The sequence below is a fragment of the Bactrocera neohumeralis genome, chromosome 5 (genome assembly GCF_024586455.1).
Source record: "Bactrocera neohumeralis isolate Rockhampton chromosome 5, APGP_CSIRO_Bneo_wtdbg2-racon-allhic-juicebox.fasta_v2, whole genome shotgun sequence".
Taxonomy (NCBI): Eukaryota; Metazoa; Arthropoda; class Insecta; order Diptera; family Tephritidae; genus Bactrocera; species Bactrocera neohumeralis.
In genome coordinates, this window is record NC_065922.1 from 42,369,911 (window position 1) to 42,388,930 (window position 19,020).

Below are 19,020 nucleotides of genomic sequence, written 5' to 3' on the forward strand. Positions count from 1 at the left end.
AAGGTGTCTTCATAATAACTGGGTATTGAGTATTTTTTCACTAATTGTACCCTGAACAGGGTATATTAAGTTTGTCACGAAGTTTGTAACACCCAGAAGGAATCGTCGGAGACCCTATAAAGTATATATATAAATGATCAGTATGTCGAGCTGAGTCGATTTAGCCATGTCCGTCTGTCTGTCTGTATATATACGAACTAGTCCCTCAGTTCAGAAATTTTGCAAATGTCATTTTCTCTTCAAGAAGCTGCTGATTTGTCGGAATGGCCGATATCGGACCACTATAACATATAGCTGCCATACAAACTGAACGATCGGAATCAAATGCTTGTATGGAAAACTTTCACATTTATCAAGATATATTCACGAAATTTGGTATATATTATTTTCTAAAGCAACAATGTAATCTCCGTAGAAATTGTTTAGATCGGTTAACTATAACATATAGCTGCCATACAAACTGAACGATCGGAATCAAATGCTTGTATGGACAACTTTCATATTTGACTAGATATATTCACGAAATTTGGTTCATATTATTTTCTAAAGCAACAATGTAATGTCCGAAGAAATTGATCCGATCAGTTAACTATAGCATATAGCTTCCATACAAACTGAACACATAGTTACTAACAGAAATGCACCTGTGAAGGGTATTTAGCTTCGGTGCAACCGAAGTTAACGTTTTTTCTTGTTTTTAATTACAGATTCGATAAATTGAGCATTTATACTTTTGAGAAGCTTTTTGTTTGCAGAGATAAGGCCGGAGAAAAAATCCTTATTCGGTAATAACCATCTTTAATATAATAGATTAAGTCATATTCTCACAACTTACGAATCGAGTTAGTGCTCAGTTTTTACAAACTCAGTTGTTATTAAGATGACCCTGGTGAACAAAATAGGGATTTGGCTTACAAAAATATCCAAATGCTGTTCCTTAATTCAACTTTAACTTTTCACTAATTGACTCAATTATGCGCCTGTCTAAAGGGTTTTTAAGTAAGTGTTCTTTTTGACAGCAATTACCTCAGGGGCTGATCCAGAATATAATTGTATAATTTTGTACTTCACTATACGAGGGCTGCTATATATATTCTGGCCTAGGGCAACACTAAGTGTTGCAACACTAAGTTTGACATTTTTTAGCATAACATCACTCAGAACGTTTTGTCATTTAATCGTGAATTGTTTTATTTACAGGGAATTAAAAAATTCATCTCGGCCAACAAATGGAATTAACTCGTGAACATTTTCGTGCGATCATTTTTCACAACTTTCGACGTGGATTATCACGACAAGAGTGCATCGATGAACTAAAATCTTTGTATGGCTATGAAGCACCATCCTATAGCACTGTGAAAAACAGGTACAACGAATTCAATCGTGGCCGACGCTCGCTCAAAGACGAATTCCCTGAAGGTCGTCCAAAAACAGCCGTTGTGCCAGAAAACATCGATGCCGTACGTGAACTGATAATGCAAGACCGTCATGTAACATACCTTCAGATAGAGGCATGCCTATGCATTTCTCCCACCAGCATATATTCGATATTGCATGAACACCTGGCCGTAAAAAAGTTTTGTTCTCGTTGGATCCCGCACAATTTGACAATCGCTCAAAAAAAGGCTCGTGTGGATTGGTGTAAAGAAATGCTAAAAAATACGATCGCGGTGCTTCAAAAGACGTTTATAAGATCGTCACAGGTGACGAATCATGGATCTATGCGTATGAGCCCGAAACAAAACAGCAATCGACAAAAAAATAAAAAAAAAAAAAAACATTTTCGTTGATAAATATGCCTATTTACATTATTAGGCCAGAAATATATATAGCAACCTACGTACTTTTATTTTTGATGCATATTTAAGCATAACATTAAAACATAAAATCAATACGGTGTTTGCTAATTTTACTAAAAATCTCTATTACTTCTTCCGGTTCCACTGCAATGTCCTAGTTCTTTATTTCCAGGCAAGATTTTCCCAAAACGTCTAACTAAACATTCAGTGAGTATAGTTATAAATTTTTCTTCTAATTTTGATTAAATTTTGGTAACAGCTGACTCATATTGAAAATTTTAAGAACTTCATCGGAAAACCTCGTTTTTAAATCTCGTATGACCGTGTTAATGAGTGGAATGTATGCAGAAACCCTTTATAAGTCTTCACAGATGATGGGTGATTGTTTCGATGACTCTGACGACCACATGTTCTGGGTTTTTAGACTACAACATCTAATTTTTCAACCAATCGCTTATTTTTGTCAATGCTTGAACGATTTCTGGAAGGGCTATGATTTGAAGAATGGCATCAATGCACACTTTACAAAGACTTTAAATTACTTTAGAGTAAATTATAGCACGATTCATTAAAAATTCACTTGTACTTTTTATTGCAAACAGACATTAAGTACCCAGACACACGCTTCACAGCTCTTTATAATTAATATCGAAATTGAAATCAATTAAAGTTCAATCAATTGTAAGCATTTCATTAACATAAGACCTACTATCCATTCGTAGCCACGAGCAGCCACGAAAGTAAAAGTGCAGCAGTCATATTATGTATGTGGTGCTCGGCCATTCGCCGGGCGTCAAATAATTAATTCTACCGAATGATAACCCTTAATTTGCCTAATTTTTGGTGGTGTTGAAAACCAATTAATGTTTGCTAACGGCTCTTATTTGTGAAAGTCCGTCTACATCTTCGCTGCTCATGCCGAATTTGTTTGCAATTTTGTGCCTTCGGCAACGTAAACGCTTGAAGCTTTCTGTTTCTCGGATGAAGACGAATTCGTCAATTTAATTAATGGAAAAGAGATTTATATGTTTTCATTCATGTCGGAAATGTTGTAAGCGGCACGCAGGCAATATTTCGGCAATAGAAATTAAAAGCTACAAAAGCAAAAACAACTCAAAATTGACCAGCGCTTGGTCGCCAGCTAGAAGCGAAAGCAATAAACTCGTGGCGAAAAATACACGCTAGACACAAGCGAGCTCATTGCAAATGATGCCGCCAACAATGTGCTTGGATGGCCAGATAGTTATGCAATGGTCAGCAATGAAGAGACAATAAATTTCTTACCACCAGCAGTTAAATGTCAACGATTATGCAATGCTATCAATACTTGCTTGGTTTTCTCTTCATTCAGCGATTATGTAAGAAAGTTTGACTGCAAATGTAAGCATATGCAAGAGATGTTGCACCGAACAGCATTAAGAATCCATGCAGACTCGCTCAAATATGCAATATTTTTATTAGATATTCATGCATGCATTAACTCTTCAGCCATGCATGAGTAAACCGCACTGCAAGGGGATTGAAAAATGATGCTCACATTTGCAAAAATACTCTTTTTCTATGAATAAAACATTCGCCTTGCTGTTTTATAGCTATTGGTGGACACATTTAGTCATCGATTATTGCATATTTCTACGGCGGATGAGACAATTATGTAATGAAGAAGAATAATTTTGTAATAACATGTCAGTTGCTATTATATATTTGTTGTTGCCATTGATTTATGGAAATATAAAATAACCAACAACTTGCATAAATTCAGAAATAAATAAATAACAGTATTTGGCGTGCAATGCATTTTCTACGAGGTACTACTGTGGTCAAAAAATAGTAAGACTTTGTAATAATAAGGACTTTTCATTGGTGCAAATTATATAGGGCAGCCATCAACATCAACTGATGATCAAGACGTCAATAAAATAAAACAGTTGATTCTAGAGAATCGACGATTAACACTCAGAGATCTTATTGGCATCGTTGGAATATCGGAGGAACACTAAAACCGTAAAAGATCATTTGGGCCTAAGATAAGTGAAAGCATGATTGGTTTCAAAAAACAGGGTCGCGCTAACGTCTGTGAAACAATGCTTTCCGACCACTAGGGTGTCATGAAACATATTATTGCTGGCGATGAGTCTTGGATCTATGCTACGACATTTAAAAAGACGATCAATCGCCGAATATCGTGGCAAAGGTGAGCCGAAACCGGAAAAATTACGTCAAAACAGGTAAAAAAGCAAAGCTATGTTAACAGTTTTGTTCGATTATTGAGGTGTGGTGCTCTGGCAATTTTGGTTTGTTTGAGGATATTGCGGGTTACCATTATTATCAACAATCACCCGCCTTTCATTACCAGTTGAAATTCTTTAGAATGAATTATGTGATTTTTTTGTCACCTCCACCCTTCTGCGATATTTGACAGCCGCAGTATGTAACAAGATGGATCAAATAAATTGCTTCGGCTAAACGACACTCAGGTCTTCTATTGTCTTTAACAATTATGTCTAGCACTACTAGGGGCGTAGCAATGGCCCAAAAAACTATGCAGTTTTACGTATCGCCCTTTGACGGCAATTAGATGCTAAACAGCGTGACCTAGAGACGCAAACGCATCATCCAAACGCAAAAATACGCGTTTATTAGGGATATCAATCGCTTCGAAAAAAATAATTTCTATATGATTTCTCGATAAGAGATCAGGAGCTATCGCCTACCAATATTAAATTACTTGTTTAAAGTATATGGGCTAAGTTAATAATCACGGTTTAGCGGCGTAAAAATCGAAAAGTTGAATTTATTGTGTTCAAAGAAATATAATAAAATTCTTTAAAAAAAACCTTAGTGATTCACTAATTTCCTACCATTTACGGAAGCTACAGTGACAACTCCCTTATGAGTTTTGGTGTCAAAGCTGAAAGAAAGGCCCCAAATTATAATATATAAAAGTAAAAAGTTTAAGGTATTTAAATGATAAACTTATAGAAGACTTTGAAGGAAGGAATATTTATTATAGAACTGGTGAAGATTTCCCCACAAAACAAAATGTTGATTCTTTAACAAAGATTTTTGAATTTTGCGATATTATAATTATTACCTATATGATACCTATATGATAGACTCATCATCATAAGCGCCCGTACAGTATAAACTTGAATTTTACTACTGAGGCGTCTCGAGTTTATTATATGTGCATAAGTGTACCTTAATCATCACATATATGCATTTGCAGTTGCAATATTGCAAAGGAATGCATAAATTTATATTGCCACACCCCAACAAGCCCAGCTTAATGTGATAATGGCTTAATTAAGAAAATTCACATCAATCGCCAACTACACAGCTTTACAACAAAAGTTAAAAAGTTGTCAAAAAAAAAAGAAGTTACAGCTCATAAGTCTGTGCTCAAAGTATTGAAAGCGCAAAAAAGCAAACATTGCGAAATTCAATTATGAAACGGAGAAAATTCACATCATTTACAAATCACAAAATCACAATTATTTATGTGCATAATGAGACCCTAATGAAGTCAATTCAAGCGATCGTGCCAGCGAATAGATGTGCCTGTGCATGTATAGTATGTTCATAGGCATTTGCATGAGTACTCATAATCACGCGCATGTGCACGGACATGCGCATGCGCGTCGCTTTCATGTAATGACATGTCTGTCTGTATATTTGTGTAGGTGCCGCAGCGCATGATTTTAGGCTCATAATTTATGTGTGTAGATTTTGGTATTGTCCTCGGCACGCAAGCCGCACGGCCCGGCTGCTGGGCGCCTTGGCGCATGTGCAACCAACCACAGCTGGCGCGGCATGTTTACATACAGACGCATGTGGTATTTGGCAGGCATGAAAACAATGAGACGCTATCTGCCATCAGAGCGGCGTAAAGTAACGCAATCATTTGTCAATTTGGGTTACTGCTGCTGATGTGGGGATATTGTGTCAGAGTTGATAGCGATGCATAGGTGTATGCATGTGCGTGTGTCAGTGTTTTTCGGCTGCTAACATTGCCTATTACTCAGCTACACATCTACATGACATATATGCATGAATTCACATAGATTTCGGTTTATTTGCTGGTGCGGCAAGTTGGCAGTCACGGCATCCCACTGTGTCTGCTGTGACGGCGGCAGCCACCGCTTGCGATTGCCTGCTGTTGTTGTCACTCGCATTGCTGCTGCATTGCGTGCTCAGTGAGCTTTAAAGTGATTTATAAAATCAAGCATACGGACATATAATAGATGCATGTGTAAAGGCAGTGTGCGAGTGCTATTAAGCATGCATTTCCACCCGCGGCTTCAACTTCCTTAAGGTTTCAACACTCAATTGAATATTTCTTGTTTGAATTTCTTCAAAATATTTAAAATAACGCTTCACTCAATTGCGATATAAAGCTGATTTGTGCTGTTGAAAATTGCAAGCAACTCCAAGGAGGAAAAGAGTTTAAATTTTAATTTTTTTCTTACTTTTTGGTTTTCGAAGCTTTTTTTTTTAATTTTCGAATATACATGGATATAATAATAAACATAAAATATTTTCTAAAATTATTTCAACACTTTTTTTAACGAAATTTGAAAAAAATTTCTGCAAAAAACACAAACAAAAGTTCGCCTTTGTCGCATTTCGACACAACACACTTCCGCCACCAGTGACCACAACTAAAATCGTGTTGTGGTTAAGCGCAGATTTTTCATTTACCTGCAATTATACTTTTTCGCATTTTCAATTATCTTAGCGCAACATTTGCCAATGCTGCCAGCCGTGAAATAACATAAACTATGCAATAACTAATTTCGAAAGATGCAAAAATTTCAAGTGACTTTGAGAAAGAGTTCGTAAAGAGTGCGGCGTGATCCCAGCAATTAACTGCATGAACTCTCACCTAAATATTTTTGCATTGGCGCATTATTGAATTTGAGTAATGCTGCAATATTTAGCGTTCAACAGTATCAGCCACTGGTGCTTTTGACGGGTTAATGGCCGTTTAGTGCGCCTTTGGTTGCGATGTTCTGTCGCCTAGCTGGCGGGCTGCTTGGCTGTCGAACTTCATATTTAACGGTATGATTTGGCTGTAAATTGTGCGTAGCGCACAATGTGGGTCAAAACTTTAGCCCGCAATTAATTTTGCCCTTTTTTGCGCGCAAGTTCGGCGCTTAAGTCTTTTGTTTGTTCAGTGAATTTCGATTTTCTTTGCAAACTCTGTGCCTTCAACCCAAGCGGCGCATAGTTTAGTAAGCTGTGTGCAACCAGCAGCCGTGGCAAGCGCTGAAGATTGCACAATGCGCAGTAAATGCATGAAATAAGTGCTGGAAAATGTGGGGAAAAGATAATTGAAAGAAAACCCAGTCAAGCAGATTGCAAAAGTTTCGGCTGCCATTATGCATGGCCAGCGAATCTGCCTGTGCGCTTTTTGTAATGTGTGTGAGTCAGTTGAAGCGTGTGAGTGAAGTACTCTTCGCAATTGCATTGTTTTATTTAATATTTTTTAATGCGTGTATATGTATGTGTGTGTGTGGCATTGATTGCAAAATAAATTGCATGTGTGCTATTTTACTTTGTTTTAGAGAAAAAGCAGAAGTCTTGCTATTGTTTGCCACAATTTCACAGCAACAAACAGTGAAAGTGCAGTAAGTCAGTAAATCCAAAGCGAAATTCATGCGATTCCATTGTGCTGCAGCGGTATGTAGATAAAGATTAGAAATACAGTAGGCAAACAATGGCTCAACCGCCTCGCGAAGCGCCTAACACATTGACACATTAACCAAAAGGTACAAGGCGGCACAGTTCGCTGGAAGGGGGACGATGTGGCAACAATACGGTGGGGAGTGGGCGGCAGAGATCGTAAATTATTAGACAGCGCATTGCTTTGGGAGCAGGCGGCGCTTGTGGAAGTTTGCTGCCGCAAAGTAGCATTCGCTAGACGCCGTTCGCGCTGCCAAATAAGAAATTACAAAGGCTGACGCTATTTGTTGTATTTTTTTGGAAAGGTAATTATTTGGTAATAAGGAAGCGCTGCGCATATAAATAAGCAAACAATTGGCTCAATAAAAGGTTTATTTTACAATTGATTGCGCTTAGGATTTAGTGGCCAGCGGTATATTGTAAATAATGTGCAGCTAAACAATGCAGTTATTTATTGGCAAAGTGATTTTTACAGTTGTTTAAATAATCAATTATTGTTTAATCAACTTCTGAAACTAATATGCTTGCCTTGTTGCAGAGATAATTAAGCTCTTAAATGTTTAAATCTCTTGAAATCGATTGGCCAACATTATGACTACTTATTTTATAGCTTGTTAATAACTTGTAAAATAATCAAATATCATAATTATTATTAATAAAAATATTTCATACAATAACAAGTAATAAAATAATAAATAAAAAGTAATAATTATATGAATAATTGAAACTTATTAATTTTTGGAAATTAGTACACAGATTTTTCTTGAAAAGTTTATTTCGAATCAGAAACTTTAATAACCCGAATTTCAAATATCTCATTGAAGAATATTTGGTATGATCAGAATATTATTTCCTGCATAGCCATAAAATATACAGTTATAGTTGTAGCTTATAAAAGAAAATTGGCGTAGGATGATTGCTTTGGGCTTAGGTTCCAATGTCTTTTTACTCTGATAATAATTGCTTAACTTTAATTAAAATTTATCATATGATGTTGGGATAATATCTAACAATTCGCTTGCTTTTATTTTAAATTAGAATAGCGTACTTCGGCACATAAACAATACGCTCATGAACAGAATATTATAAGTGAGGCAAATAAAACATTTTTAAATTACAAGGGGTGTTCCAAAGTAAACAGGACTTTTTGAATCTAGCGTCTCCTGGTGGCGCCATCTATATGTCGACTGGTGCGTTAGAATTTGCTATCTTTATCGATTATTCAGTGAGAATTTCATGACATTTCATTGATTGGAAGTGAAGTGATTGCGTTTTAAGTGTCAGTATGTTTGTGTTATCAATGCGAAAATGAGCTTCGAACAAAGAGCCAACATTAAATTTTGTTTTGAAATTGGTAAAACTTTTACCGAAACATTTCAATTGATGAAACAGGTTTATGGCGATGATTGCCTATCCCGTAGCAGAGTGCATGAGTGGTTTCAACGTTTTCAAAGTGGTCATGAGGATATAAATGACGATCAACATGTGTGCCAATCAAAATCCGTGATCACCGGAAATTCCATCGAAACTGTGCGCGAATTCATCAAAAATCAGGCGAAATCATCATTGAAATTCATGGAAATGGAATTGAACATTTCCAAAACATCGATATATCGCATTTTGACCGAACATTTGGGCTTACGAAAGGTGTGTGCATGGTTTGCTCCGCACAAATTGACTGACGACCAAAAATTGCTCAGAATCCAACATTCGAAGGACGATTATTTGAGCAAAAATCACATTTTTACCATTAATCACTCCCCGTATTCACCTGATATGGCACCGTGCGACTTCTTCCTTTTCGGAGAAATGCATTTGCCCATGAAAGGAAGGCGTTATGCAGACGTAGAGGCCATTCAAAAGGCTTGCATCGGCATACTGGCGGCCATACCGGCCAACGAGCTAAAACACTCGTTCGACATGCTTTTGGACCGTGCAAAAAGCTGTATTGAAGCAGGAGACTATTTTGAATAAAATAAATTGATTTTGCCGAAAAAACCATTTGTTCTGTTTTTTTTTCTTTTAAAGTCCTGTTTACTTTGGAACGCACCTTGTAGCACTAATTCACTGAATAATCATACACACATATACATATACGTGAACGTAATAAAGTCCATTCATTTTTTGATTTTCGATTACTTGGAAAAAATATTCACGAAATTTTCACTGAAATTTTATTTTTTTGTAAAAATGTCTACCACAAATTCAATTTTCAGTTTTTTTCCTTCGTTCAAGTTCTAAGTTAAATATTTAACTTAAACACCTTTTTTTACTTAAGATGATCCTGTAAGGAGTGATCCTGCCAACGTGGGCAGATTTTTTTCCGAGTGGTCACCGGAAATGGCGTCGCAATGGCCGAGTTTAAAATTGTTTTAAAAGTTTTTTTTTCTCAAAAATTTCAAAATTTCTTTGTTAATAGTATGTTTGTAATAGTAAAATGTTCTAATAAAATATTTAATTTTTATATGAAAATTTTTTTTTGAAAAATATTTTTTTTTACCCAAAGAAACCCATGTAACCCTCAACAATGGAATAATGTTTTTTTCTTGAACAAAAATATGGCTTTATTCTTCTACGAAATCTGTATGCAGTAGAGGGGCGCTAATCCGGACATGGCCTAATCCGGATTCCACTGTAATCCGGACAGAGTTAAAAAACTCAAAATTTCTATTATGTCCCCTGTAATCCGGACCGACATTCTCTATCCGTATTCTCTAATCCGGATCACATGTTTATTATTCACTACTTTCGCGTTTGTGCTTTATTGGTTTAAGTTTTTTTTGGAACATATGTATTATTTCTTATAATAAACAAACAGAAATTTATAAATATTTTTCATAATACATAGTTCTGATATATCTTTGGTAGTCCGGATTTCCTTATATACCGGATAGGGGCCGGTTTTAATTGATCCGGATCAGCGGGCCTCTACTGTAAAAGAATTGTAAAGGTGTTCCTACGATTCGATACCGATTCGATAGTGTGAAGTTTCCAGGCCTTCAAAAATTAGTTTACTTTTAACTTGACGTCATCATTTCAATGAAAAGTCACCCCATAAGTCAAAGCATAAGGACAAATCTGACGAAGATAATGGGGCACTATTTTATAGCGTAATTCCTTCAATTTGTCCGGCACTTTCAATACAATTTCATTTTAGGATCACCCAGCGAAATTTTCTTGTTTCGAACGTTAAAGCCGCTTGTAATCTTTCTGACTATGTTCATTACTTGTACGGTTGCTTCGCAACTCAAGAAACCGTCGAATATACTGGGGCATAATTATCATATTTGTGCCCCATTGCTTTTGCCATCAGGAATATTTTAGTAACAGAACGCAAATTTCACTTCCTTCATTTTTAACAAAAGTAACAGCGCTAGCGTTGTTATGCTTTGAGAGCAATAACTAGAGCATTGTTCGATGCAATGTCATAGTGAAAGTGTTAGTTACTCTCCTAAGTCAACGAAAGAGATTTTTGTTATAGTGCAATCTTGACCTCTTCCGCTCCAAAAGAGTGTGTACTGTCGCTAAATAACCATTCTGATATTTTAGCAACAACTTTTTCTACCTATCTGCCAGAGAACATGACTAATACTACTCCAACACTTTTCAACAAGTTTTTATGAATTTTGAATTTTTTTCTTGTGTCATCAACACTTTCTTTCTTATTAATTGCTTGCTTGTTTTGAACTCTGCTTATCATTCAGCTAACCCCAAATCAATGTAAATTTATAATATATTTTATACATATGTATGTTATATAGATACATAGATAGATAGCTCTATCATATTTCCTTATGTACCTTAAATAAGTTTGTGTGCTTCGTGACGGCATGTGGCACACTTTGTATGGGTTGCCAGCTGACGCTCAAATGGGCAGTGCGTGCCAAAGCATCCGCCGCAAGCGTTTATGGTAATGAGAAGAGGAAATAAGAAAATGTATAAAATAAAATTAAATAAAAAGTCAGATGTGAAATGACAGTAAGATAATAAACTTGTTTTCCCTGTAAAGCCATTCAAACGCAAGTAACTATTTAATCGAAAAGTTAAATTAGCCGAAATTTTGGTCAAAAATCGATTTTTTTTTAGAAACCACCATTTTGCCAAAAAATTTTATTTTGCTTATTCTTCGATTAATTACAAGATTTAAGTTTATTTTAACGAAATATGTTTGGATTTTTTAATTCAGAGGATCCAATTCAATCAGAGGAGCTCCCGGAAATCAGCTATAGTTCCTTTCCAAATAAATTTTTTTACAAATACTAAATCTTAAAAAATAGCTAAAAGATACCATAATATGTGTTCAAATTTTGGGTTCAATAAATTTAACTGTTTACTTATAAAAAATCTGGAGAATTCGTTTTTTTCGGCCTACTAACTCTATATAACTTTTAATTTTTTGCCAACTGTCCTTGTCTCCTCCCTTGTTTCTTCACTAACAATTGCTATCTCACCCAAATTTTAGATTATTTTTCAAATCAGCAAAAGTCTTCCCCATTGAATTGAAGTTTTTTATCTCAATTTTGCATTCCGCTTTCCCACTTTCTCCACACATTTTGTTGGAAGTTTATGTGCCAATTATTCATTTAATGAATAGCTATAAATTGCTAATGAAGTGATGCGTTTTTAATGAAGTGCGTTTTACATAATGCGATTTGCATTTTTAATAGCTTTTATTGAGGAAATTGATTTATGTCGAAATATTAATACTTTATGTGTCTTTAATTGACATTTATTCCGTTTATAATTACTTAATTAGTCACAAATGTCGGTAAGTGGAGCAAATTGCAATACCTTCCCAGCGGATGGTGATTAATGAAGGCGGACATTTGTTGTTCGTATCAACACAAGGATGATTTTCAAAAATTTGATAATTTACTGCTATTTTCATATATTCATTTATTTACTACTCAGATGTTTGCACAAGTGATTGGCAGCTTAAAATAAGTATAAATTTAGATATGGTACCAGAGTTTTTTGGTATTCCGAAAAATGTTCGCATAAAAATATTATTCAATACTACTATATGTACAATAATACAAATTTGGTAGTAAGACAGATATATCATTCCTACTTTTAGACGAATAAACGAATTGCAATATGGGCGCATTTGAGTTAAAATGTTTATCCTTCTCTCTAATTAATTGTGCTTTTTATTGTTTTGTTTTATAATAGGGAACTCAATTTTTGATAAGCATATCGAAACAAAATAGAGCACTTATAGTATTCTCATTTAACAGATGCTATGTTGAACAATCAGCCATCTAACCTAAACTTACCTAACCTAACTCAACTCTCCTTTGTGGCAACTCTGTTCCAGAAGTGGTTGAAGTGAATCTATAACTTCGTATAGCCTTATGCACCGTCCTATTGTACGCTTGTCTTACAGATATTTAGCGAATTAACATAATAAATCTAGAGAGGCGTTTTTAATTTTAGGAAATCGGTGTATGGTTGTAGCCATTTAGAAATTTCATAGATAACAAACACTTATTTACTACACAATTTCTTTTACAAAATTTTAACACCAATTCTTTTTCGATATAAAGGAATTTCTATTTTAAAAAGCCGTATTTTTCTTAACTAATCAAAATATTTTAAGCTGATTCAATGCTTTGTGAGTTCAGCATACCAAACAGAATATAAAGTAATGTACCTTGACATTAAGATCAAAAATTTCTCATTATTCCATTAAAAATATGTATAATATGGAGAATCAAATATAAGTTCCCAAAAACTAAAAAAATGGACAACATCTTCTTTTTCATCTTATTTCAATGGTTTTTAAAATATGTTGTTATATTCGGCCAAGCTTCTATAGCATACAATATGTACATATACACTATAAAGCTGCAAGTCGAATCTTCAAAATAAATATTTTTTATTTGTAAAATAAACACTGGCTCGACTTTGAAACCAGCTTAATAGTGGAAGAGAATGCTATATAAATCTATACCTTTGGGCTCAAAATAAACTGCGGAGTAGGAACAGATCCGACTATCTTGAAATCTCTCTTTCCATCCGTCCTCCAGTTAGAGTAGAGTTCTACGGAATTACTATATGAGTAAGCTGAGAGGTACTAGATGCACAGATATCCAGGCGGCATTTCCAGTCTTATCGTCGCCAAAAGTAAACTCCAGCTTGGTCGAAAAATGTATGAAGGCTTGATAGTCACTGTCGGGTCAACTTGACTTTAGAAAAATTTAGGTTCCTGGTAACAAGAACATTTGCGACATCGAGTTGGCCAAGTCAGGAACCTCCACGAATTCGTGGCAGAAATATGTAATACCGTGCCCGCTAGGAACTATCAAGACGGAGCTCAACACACAATTTGAATTAGAAAAAAAGGGAAATATGTAACAAAATGCAAGTTAGCGAAGCAGATATGATCAAAATACGACAAGAAAAGAACTAAAAACCCTTAAAAAAATTTATCACTATACCTCACACATAGGGCACATGTTGTGTATGCGCAACAGAGAAATGAAATGCGTTAAATAGGTCTAGGAAAGCCTAAAGCCTTACAGCTACCATAAAGGGCATTGGCCATTTGGAGAACATCCATCAAGAACCAAACCATATCTATCTGCGGAAAGCATAACATAACGAAATATTAATATTTCTTTATATCTTAAAAATATTGGTTTGGTCCAATACACAGCCAAGTGTATTGTTATTGCAGCCATAACATAACTTTCTTAGCTTTCTCAATTTCTGTTCACCTTGGCGTGTGAAAAGTATCAAGATGTAAGAACGTAAATAAATCGACTATCTGAAATCCAAAGATACTCGTAGTCAAAGCAATGCTAAAGATTCTTATTTAGTTTCTAAAACACGGTTAAAAGGGGTAAAATGGGTTTACGGTTTCAAAAAATCGAATTTTTTAGAATATTGTCCTAAATTTTCAAATTGATCCAAGTAATAGTTTCGAAGATGCAGGCTTGAGAAATTGTATGCTCGACGCCAGCTGGGCTAAGTCGGTTGGCAAGATTTCTCGAGAACTACTCAATTGATCTTCATGAAATTTTACACAGGTCTTTGAGATACAATTCTTAAAGACTTGGTCAAAGAATTTTTTTCGATTTTAATTACTAATTTGAAAAAAAAAAATTTGCCAAATTTTTACTGAAATTTTAATTTTTTTGTAAAAATGTCTGCCAAAAATTCAATTTTAAATTTTTTTCCTTCGTCCAAGTTCTAAGTTAAGGTTTTAACTTATTTTTCCACTTTAGATGACCTTGTAAGGAGTTATCCTGCTAAAGCGGGCGCATCTTTTTTCCGACTAGTCGCCGAAAATGGCATCGCAATGGCCGAGTTTAAATTTTTTTTTCAGTGTACATATGTTTGTAACAGTACAGAATTATAATAAATTATTTAATTTTTTATATGTGAAAAAAATTGTTGAAAAATTGCTGTTTCTAGCCGAGGAAACCCATGTAACCCTTCAAACAAAACTAATTTTGACCCTGGTTTCCTACATAGCTTTGACTGGCGTATATTATGATTAATATGTATTTTTTCACAAATTACGTCTGTATTTAGCAAATAATTTCAGCAAACGATTTCAGTTAGCAATCAGCTTCAGTAAATAATTTAAAAAACTCACCTTTCTTTGCATCATCTTTCGTCTCCTTTACAGCTGCCTGAACATCGGCTTTGGAGCATGTAACGGTAACTGCCGAGTGCAGCAAAAGCAAACACAGGCCGATGATGAAGCGTTGTTTTTCAAAAGTCATTTTTAAATTACTTGTAAAAGTATTTGAATGAACTGCGAAAGTCACAAGTCACAAGTGGGAGCAGAGTTAATTCTCACGCCGAAGATGAAATATTATACGAATTTTCGCCTTTTTGTTATTTAATTTTCTCTTTGTGTTTATTTTATTTTTTTGTTGCAGAAAAATTTCAATTTATGCTTGTTTTAACTAAAAAATAATGGGAAATAATATTTAAGACAACACTCAACGCCAATAAACAGCTAAAGCAACAGCGGCTGCAGACATTGATAAATATAAATAATTAAATAAAACAAAAAAAAAAAAAACAAAGCGACCGCAGGTGAAAATTGGAGAAATTTCACTTTTGTAAACGGGAAAAGTTTAAGCAGAAATTAACATGATCGTGACGCCGCTGAAATGCCAGCATCTACTTTTCCTTTGTTTTTGAGCAAGTTATTCACAGCGCTGTGGCAGCTGGCGGCTGGCGGCTGGCGACTGGTTGTTGCTTCAATTTTTGTTTTTGTGCATTGAGTTTTGTTTTGTGTGTTTGTGAATATGTGTGTCTGTGTGTGCGCGTGTTGACTCCAATATGCGATTTGACGTGTGTGGGGTCAGTGTTGCGGCCAACGCACTGTTATGCCATTGACTAACGGTATAGCTAGTAGAAAACGAGAGAGAGAAAAAGAAAAAAGTGCGGCGGCGGTGGCTACTGTGCGCCAAACCAATAATTACTGGCAGGAAAAGTCGGTTTTATGGCTGTCGGCGGCGCTCGAGTTTCATATTTGGTTTCTTATTCATGTGTTTCTACGGCGCATGCATAATTTTGTTGTAATTTTGAAGTTATTAATATAAATTTTATATAATTTTTTTTTCATACAAACTTCAAATGGAATTAGCAAAATCGTAAGCGCGTTTCGTAATTCAGGCAGTCAGTCAAACAGAAGCCACATAAAAAATGCATAGGAAAATATGCGCAAAAACTGCAGAAATAAACCAAAAATAAACTAGAAAAACGAGCTTCGATAAAAAATAAATAAATAGTGGCGTGTAAAAATTATGAAAACCGACACTTTTCGCGGCTTTGCAAACTATTAGAGCAGAAACTTATCGAATTCAATGCGATCGCGTGCAAACTGGAATGCAAAATAAAAATTAACAAAAAGAAAAAAAAATTATAAAAATAAAAAAATAATTGAGAAGGTAACACTGCAAAAAGCACAACAACAAAATAAGTTTATAAAAAATATTTCTTTATTTTTCTACATTTTATAAATAAAATGCGATAAATTGTTTGTGATTAATTATAAAATTTAAATTATGTTTGAAAACGTTATTAGTTTCGCGCATTTTTTCTCAGTCTTTCTTTTTCCTTTTTTCAAATTTTTTTTTGCTTATTTTGCTTTCTTTTTCTTTTTTGTTTTTAATTATTTATTTTTGATTTCTTTTTTCTATTTTTAAATTGTTTATTTTGCTTTCGTGCGCGCTTTATTGCGTTATATTTATGCACATTTTCCTGCACACGGAAATCAATAATTTTGTCTTGCTACATAACGGCAATGCACTTGCCACATTTTTCATGAATAAACGCTAAATTATAAATTATTATGCAAACACATGCAGACACATTTCCGTCGACACCAGTTTTTTTGTTTTGTCACTCATTTGATCACTCGTTTTCAGATTTACATTTCGTTTCTGCAAAGATCAACGATCAACGAACACCGATCACCGCTCAAAGATCAACACTAATCGCACTTTAATTGCCGATCAATCACTTGTTGCTATTTTTCATTTCATTTTATATTGTTTTTCTTTATTTCTAAAAGGTGATTGCTTCGTTTGCTCACAAGTCAGTTATATTTGTGGCGATCGTGCCACATTAGTAACAGCACACAGCACTTTCGATTTTCGACGCTGAAGCGCGCTCGACTCAACAACTTTGCCAAAACACTTATTTCGAAGCGTTGAAACAACAGCGAGTGCAACACTCACTCACTAATGACGGTGATGATACTATAATGACTGACTGTTGCCGATGAAAGTCGCCGTTGCGCTGTGATTTATCTCACTGCAGCTGCAACGAGCGCTACATATGCATGCCCGAGTATGCGCAGTTAGACGTGTGTGCTGCAGCGACAGTGCCAAAATTCGTGCTCACGACTTTTCCCTTCAAAAGACACGTTTTTCAAACGAAATAGCTGACATGTTGTCGAGACGTGAGGGAAAACTAATATTCATATTATAACGGTATGCATATATTTCTCATTGATGCATCACTAAGTATTGTCAACGGCTTTTCACAGTTTTTCTTTTCTGTAAACAAATGTTTTACTTCACTCGTTTTCCACTTTTCGAACACACATCTTTCTACGACAAGTCAGCAATCTGCAACACCGTTTTCAATTAAGTACACCAGCGCAAAATCGCATTAAGCTTGTTAAGCCAACAATTTACCTCACGAAAACAATGAACGCGTACGCTCTTCACGAACGCCCAACACCGTTTGTTCGCTGCTCCATAAAGGTTGCAGTGTTTTAAGCTGCTTGCTAAATCTATTGGCCGGGCTGTGCTCAAATTTGAGCTGCGGCTCTCGCGATCAAATCGAAATGAACGATCTGGCGAGCGGATGAATTGGCTGATAGCAATCGACTCATGACTCCGGTTTTTATGAATGAAAATGAACATGTGTATAGCGTATGCGCCGTGGTTTTTGTTTACAATGCCTTTCGTGGCACACCTGGCATGCTCGATCAGCTGTTTCGAACCGGTAGTTTTAGTAAGTGACCGCTCGATCGCTCGTATCTGCCTGCCTACGAGCCAATTCTCGTATGTGTTTTTGTTTAAGCGAAACTTACGGATATCAACGAACGAAAGAGCACGTGGTGGTCATTCGTAATTACCGCTACTCGACCGAATACTTTTGACCGTTACTGCTTGCTCTAGCCGTTCTTTACTGACAAGAAATCTCGAATAAAACAGTAAACTAGTTTACAGCTTTTGTTTTTGGTATACAAGAACTCGACCAGGTTTTAATACAAAAGTAAGCCAGGAGTGGTGCTTGTTAGCGAAAGTTAGTTACTTGATAGCGTAAAAAACTAACTGGGTAACTAAGTAAGTCAGGAAGTGCTAAGTTTAATGTTTTATACACTCGTATTTTGCGTAGGTCGAAGGCGGCGAATTATTTCCAGATGCTGGTGAAACTTAATACTCAAAATTGTTGACAATGAATAAAAATAAAGACATAATTGACTTTGTATTAACTTATCAACTTTTATTTATATGTTGACCTAATCTCATTTCAAAACAGACTGTCTACCTCGCTACGTTACAGTCCACCACAACATATCGAGAGTTAACGAGAAAAGCGACTGCATTTGCGGACAAAAAAGAGAGAGGCCGAAATGCGTGAGTACCAAGAGCTTGACAAGCTGGCCGACCGTGGTAATGCCAAAAAATTATATGAAAAGATGTGGCGACTAACAGAAGATTTCAAGACCAGAGCATCCCCAGAGGTAATCCAGTGAGTAATGCAAAGAGTATACTGAAATTATGGAGATCCCCACTCGATGACGATGAAGCAGACGTTCCATTGCCCGACCATGAAGAAGTGCGAATAGCAATTACCCGCCTGAAGAACAACAAAGCGGTGGGGGTCGATGGATTGCCGAGCTATTCAAACACGGCGGCGAAGAACTGTTAAGCTCTGCATCATGCATCAGCTTTTATGTAGAATACGGTCGGACGAAAGCTTGTCAGAATTCGAATTTAAATGTGCTCTGCCCAATCCACAAAAAAGGAGATCTCATAATCTGCGCCAACTACCG

The 19,020-nt window shown here is 35.6% G+C and overlaps 1 protein-coding gene across 3 annotated transcripts in view; it reads right to left on the reverse strand.

Moving 5' to 3' along the window:
• LOC126759985 (uncharacterized) overlaps positions 1–17,713 on the reverse strand; it is an 88,638-nt gene extending 70,925 nt beyond the window's left edge. Inside the window, exons 1-2 of one of the 3 annotated variants that reach the window (XM_050475293.1) lie at positions 17,651–17,713; positions 15,088–15,403 (exon numbers count right to left, since the gene is read on the reverse strand). In XM_050475293.1, coding sequence (XP_050331250.1) covers positions 15,088–15,217 — 130 coding nt within the window. In that variant the 5' untranslated portion in view covers positions 15,218–15,403; positions 17,651–17,713. Of the gene's footprint in view, positions 1–15,087; positions 15,404–16,073; positions 16,312–17,043 lie in introns of those variants that run through there. The other 2 variants (XM_050475292.1, XM_050475294.1) reach the window with 2 other exon arrangements.
• Between the last annotated feature and the right edge of the window lie 1,307 nt (positions 17,714–19,020).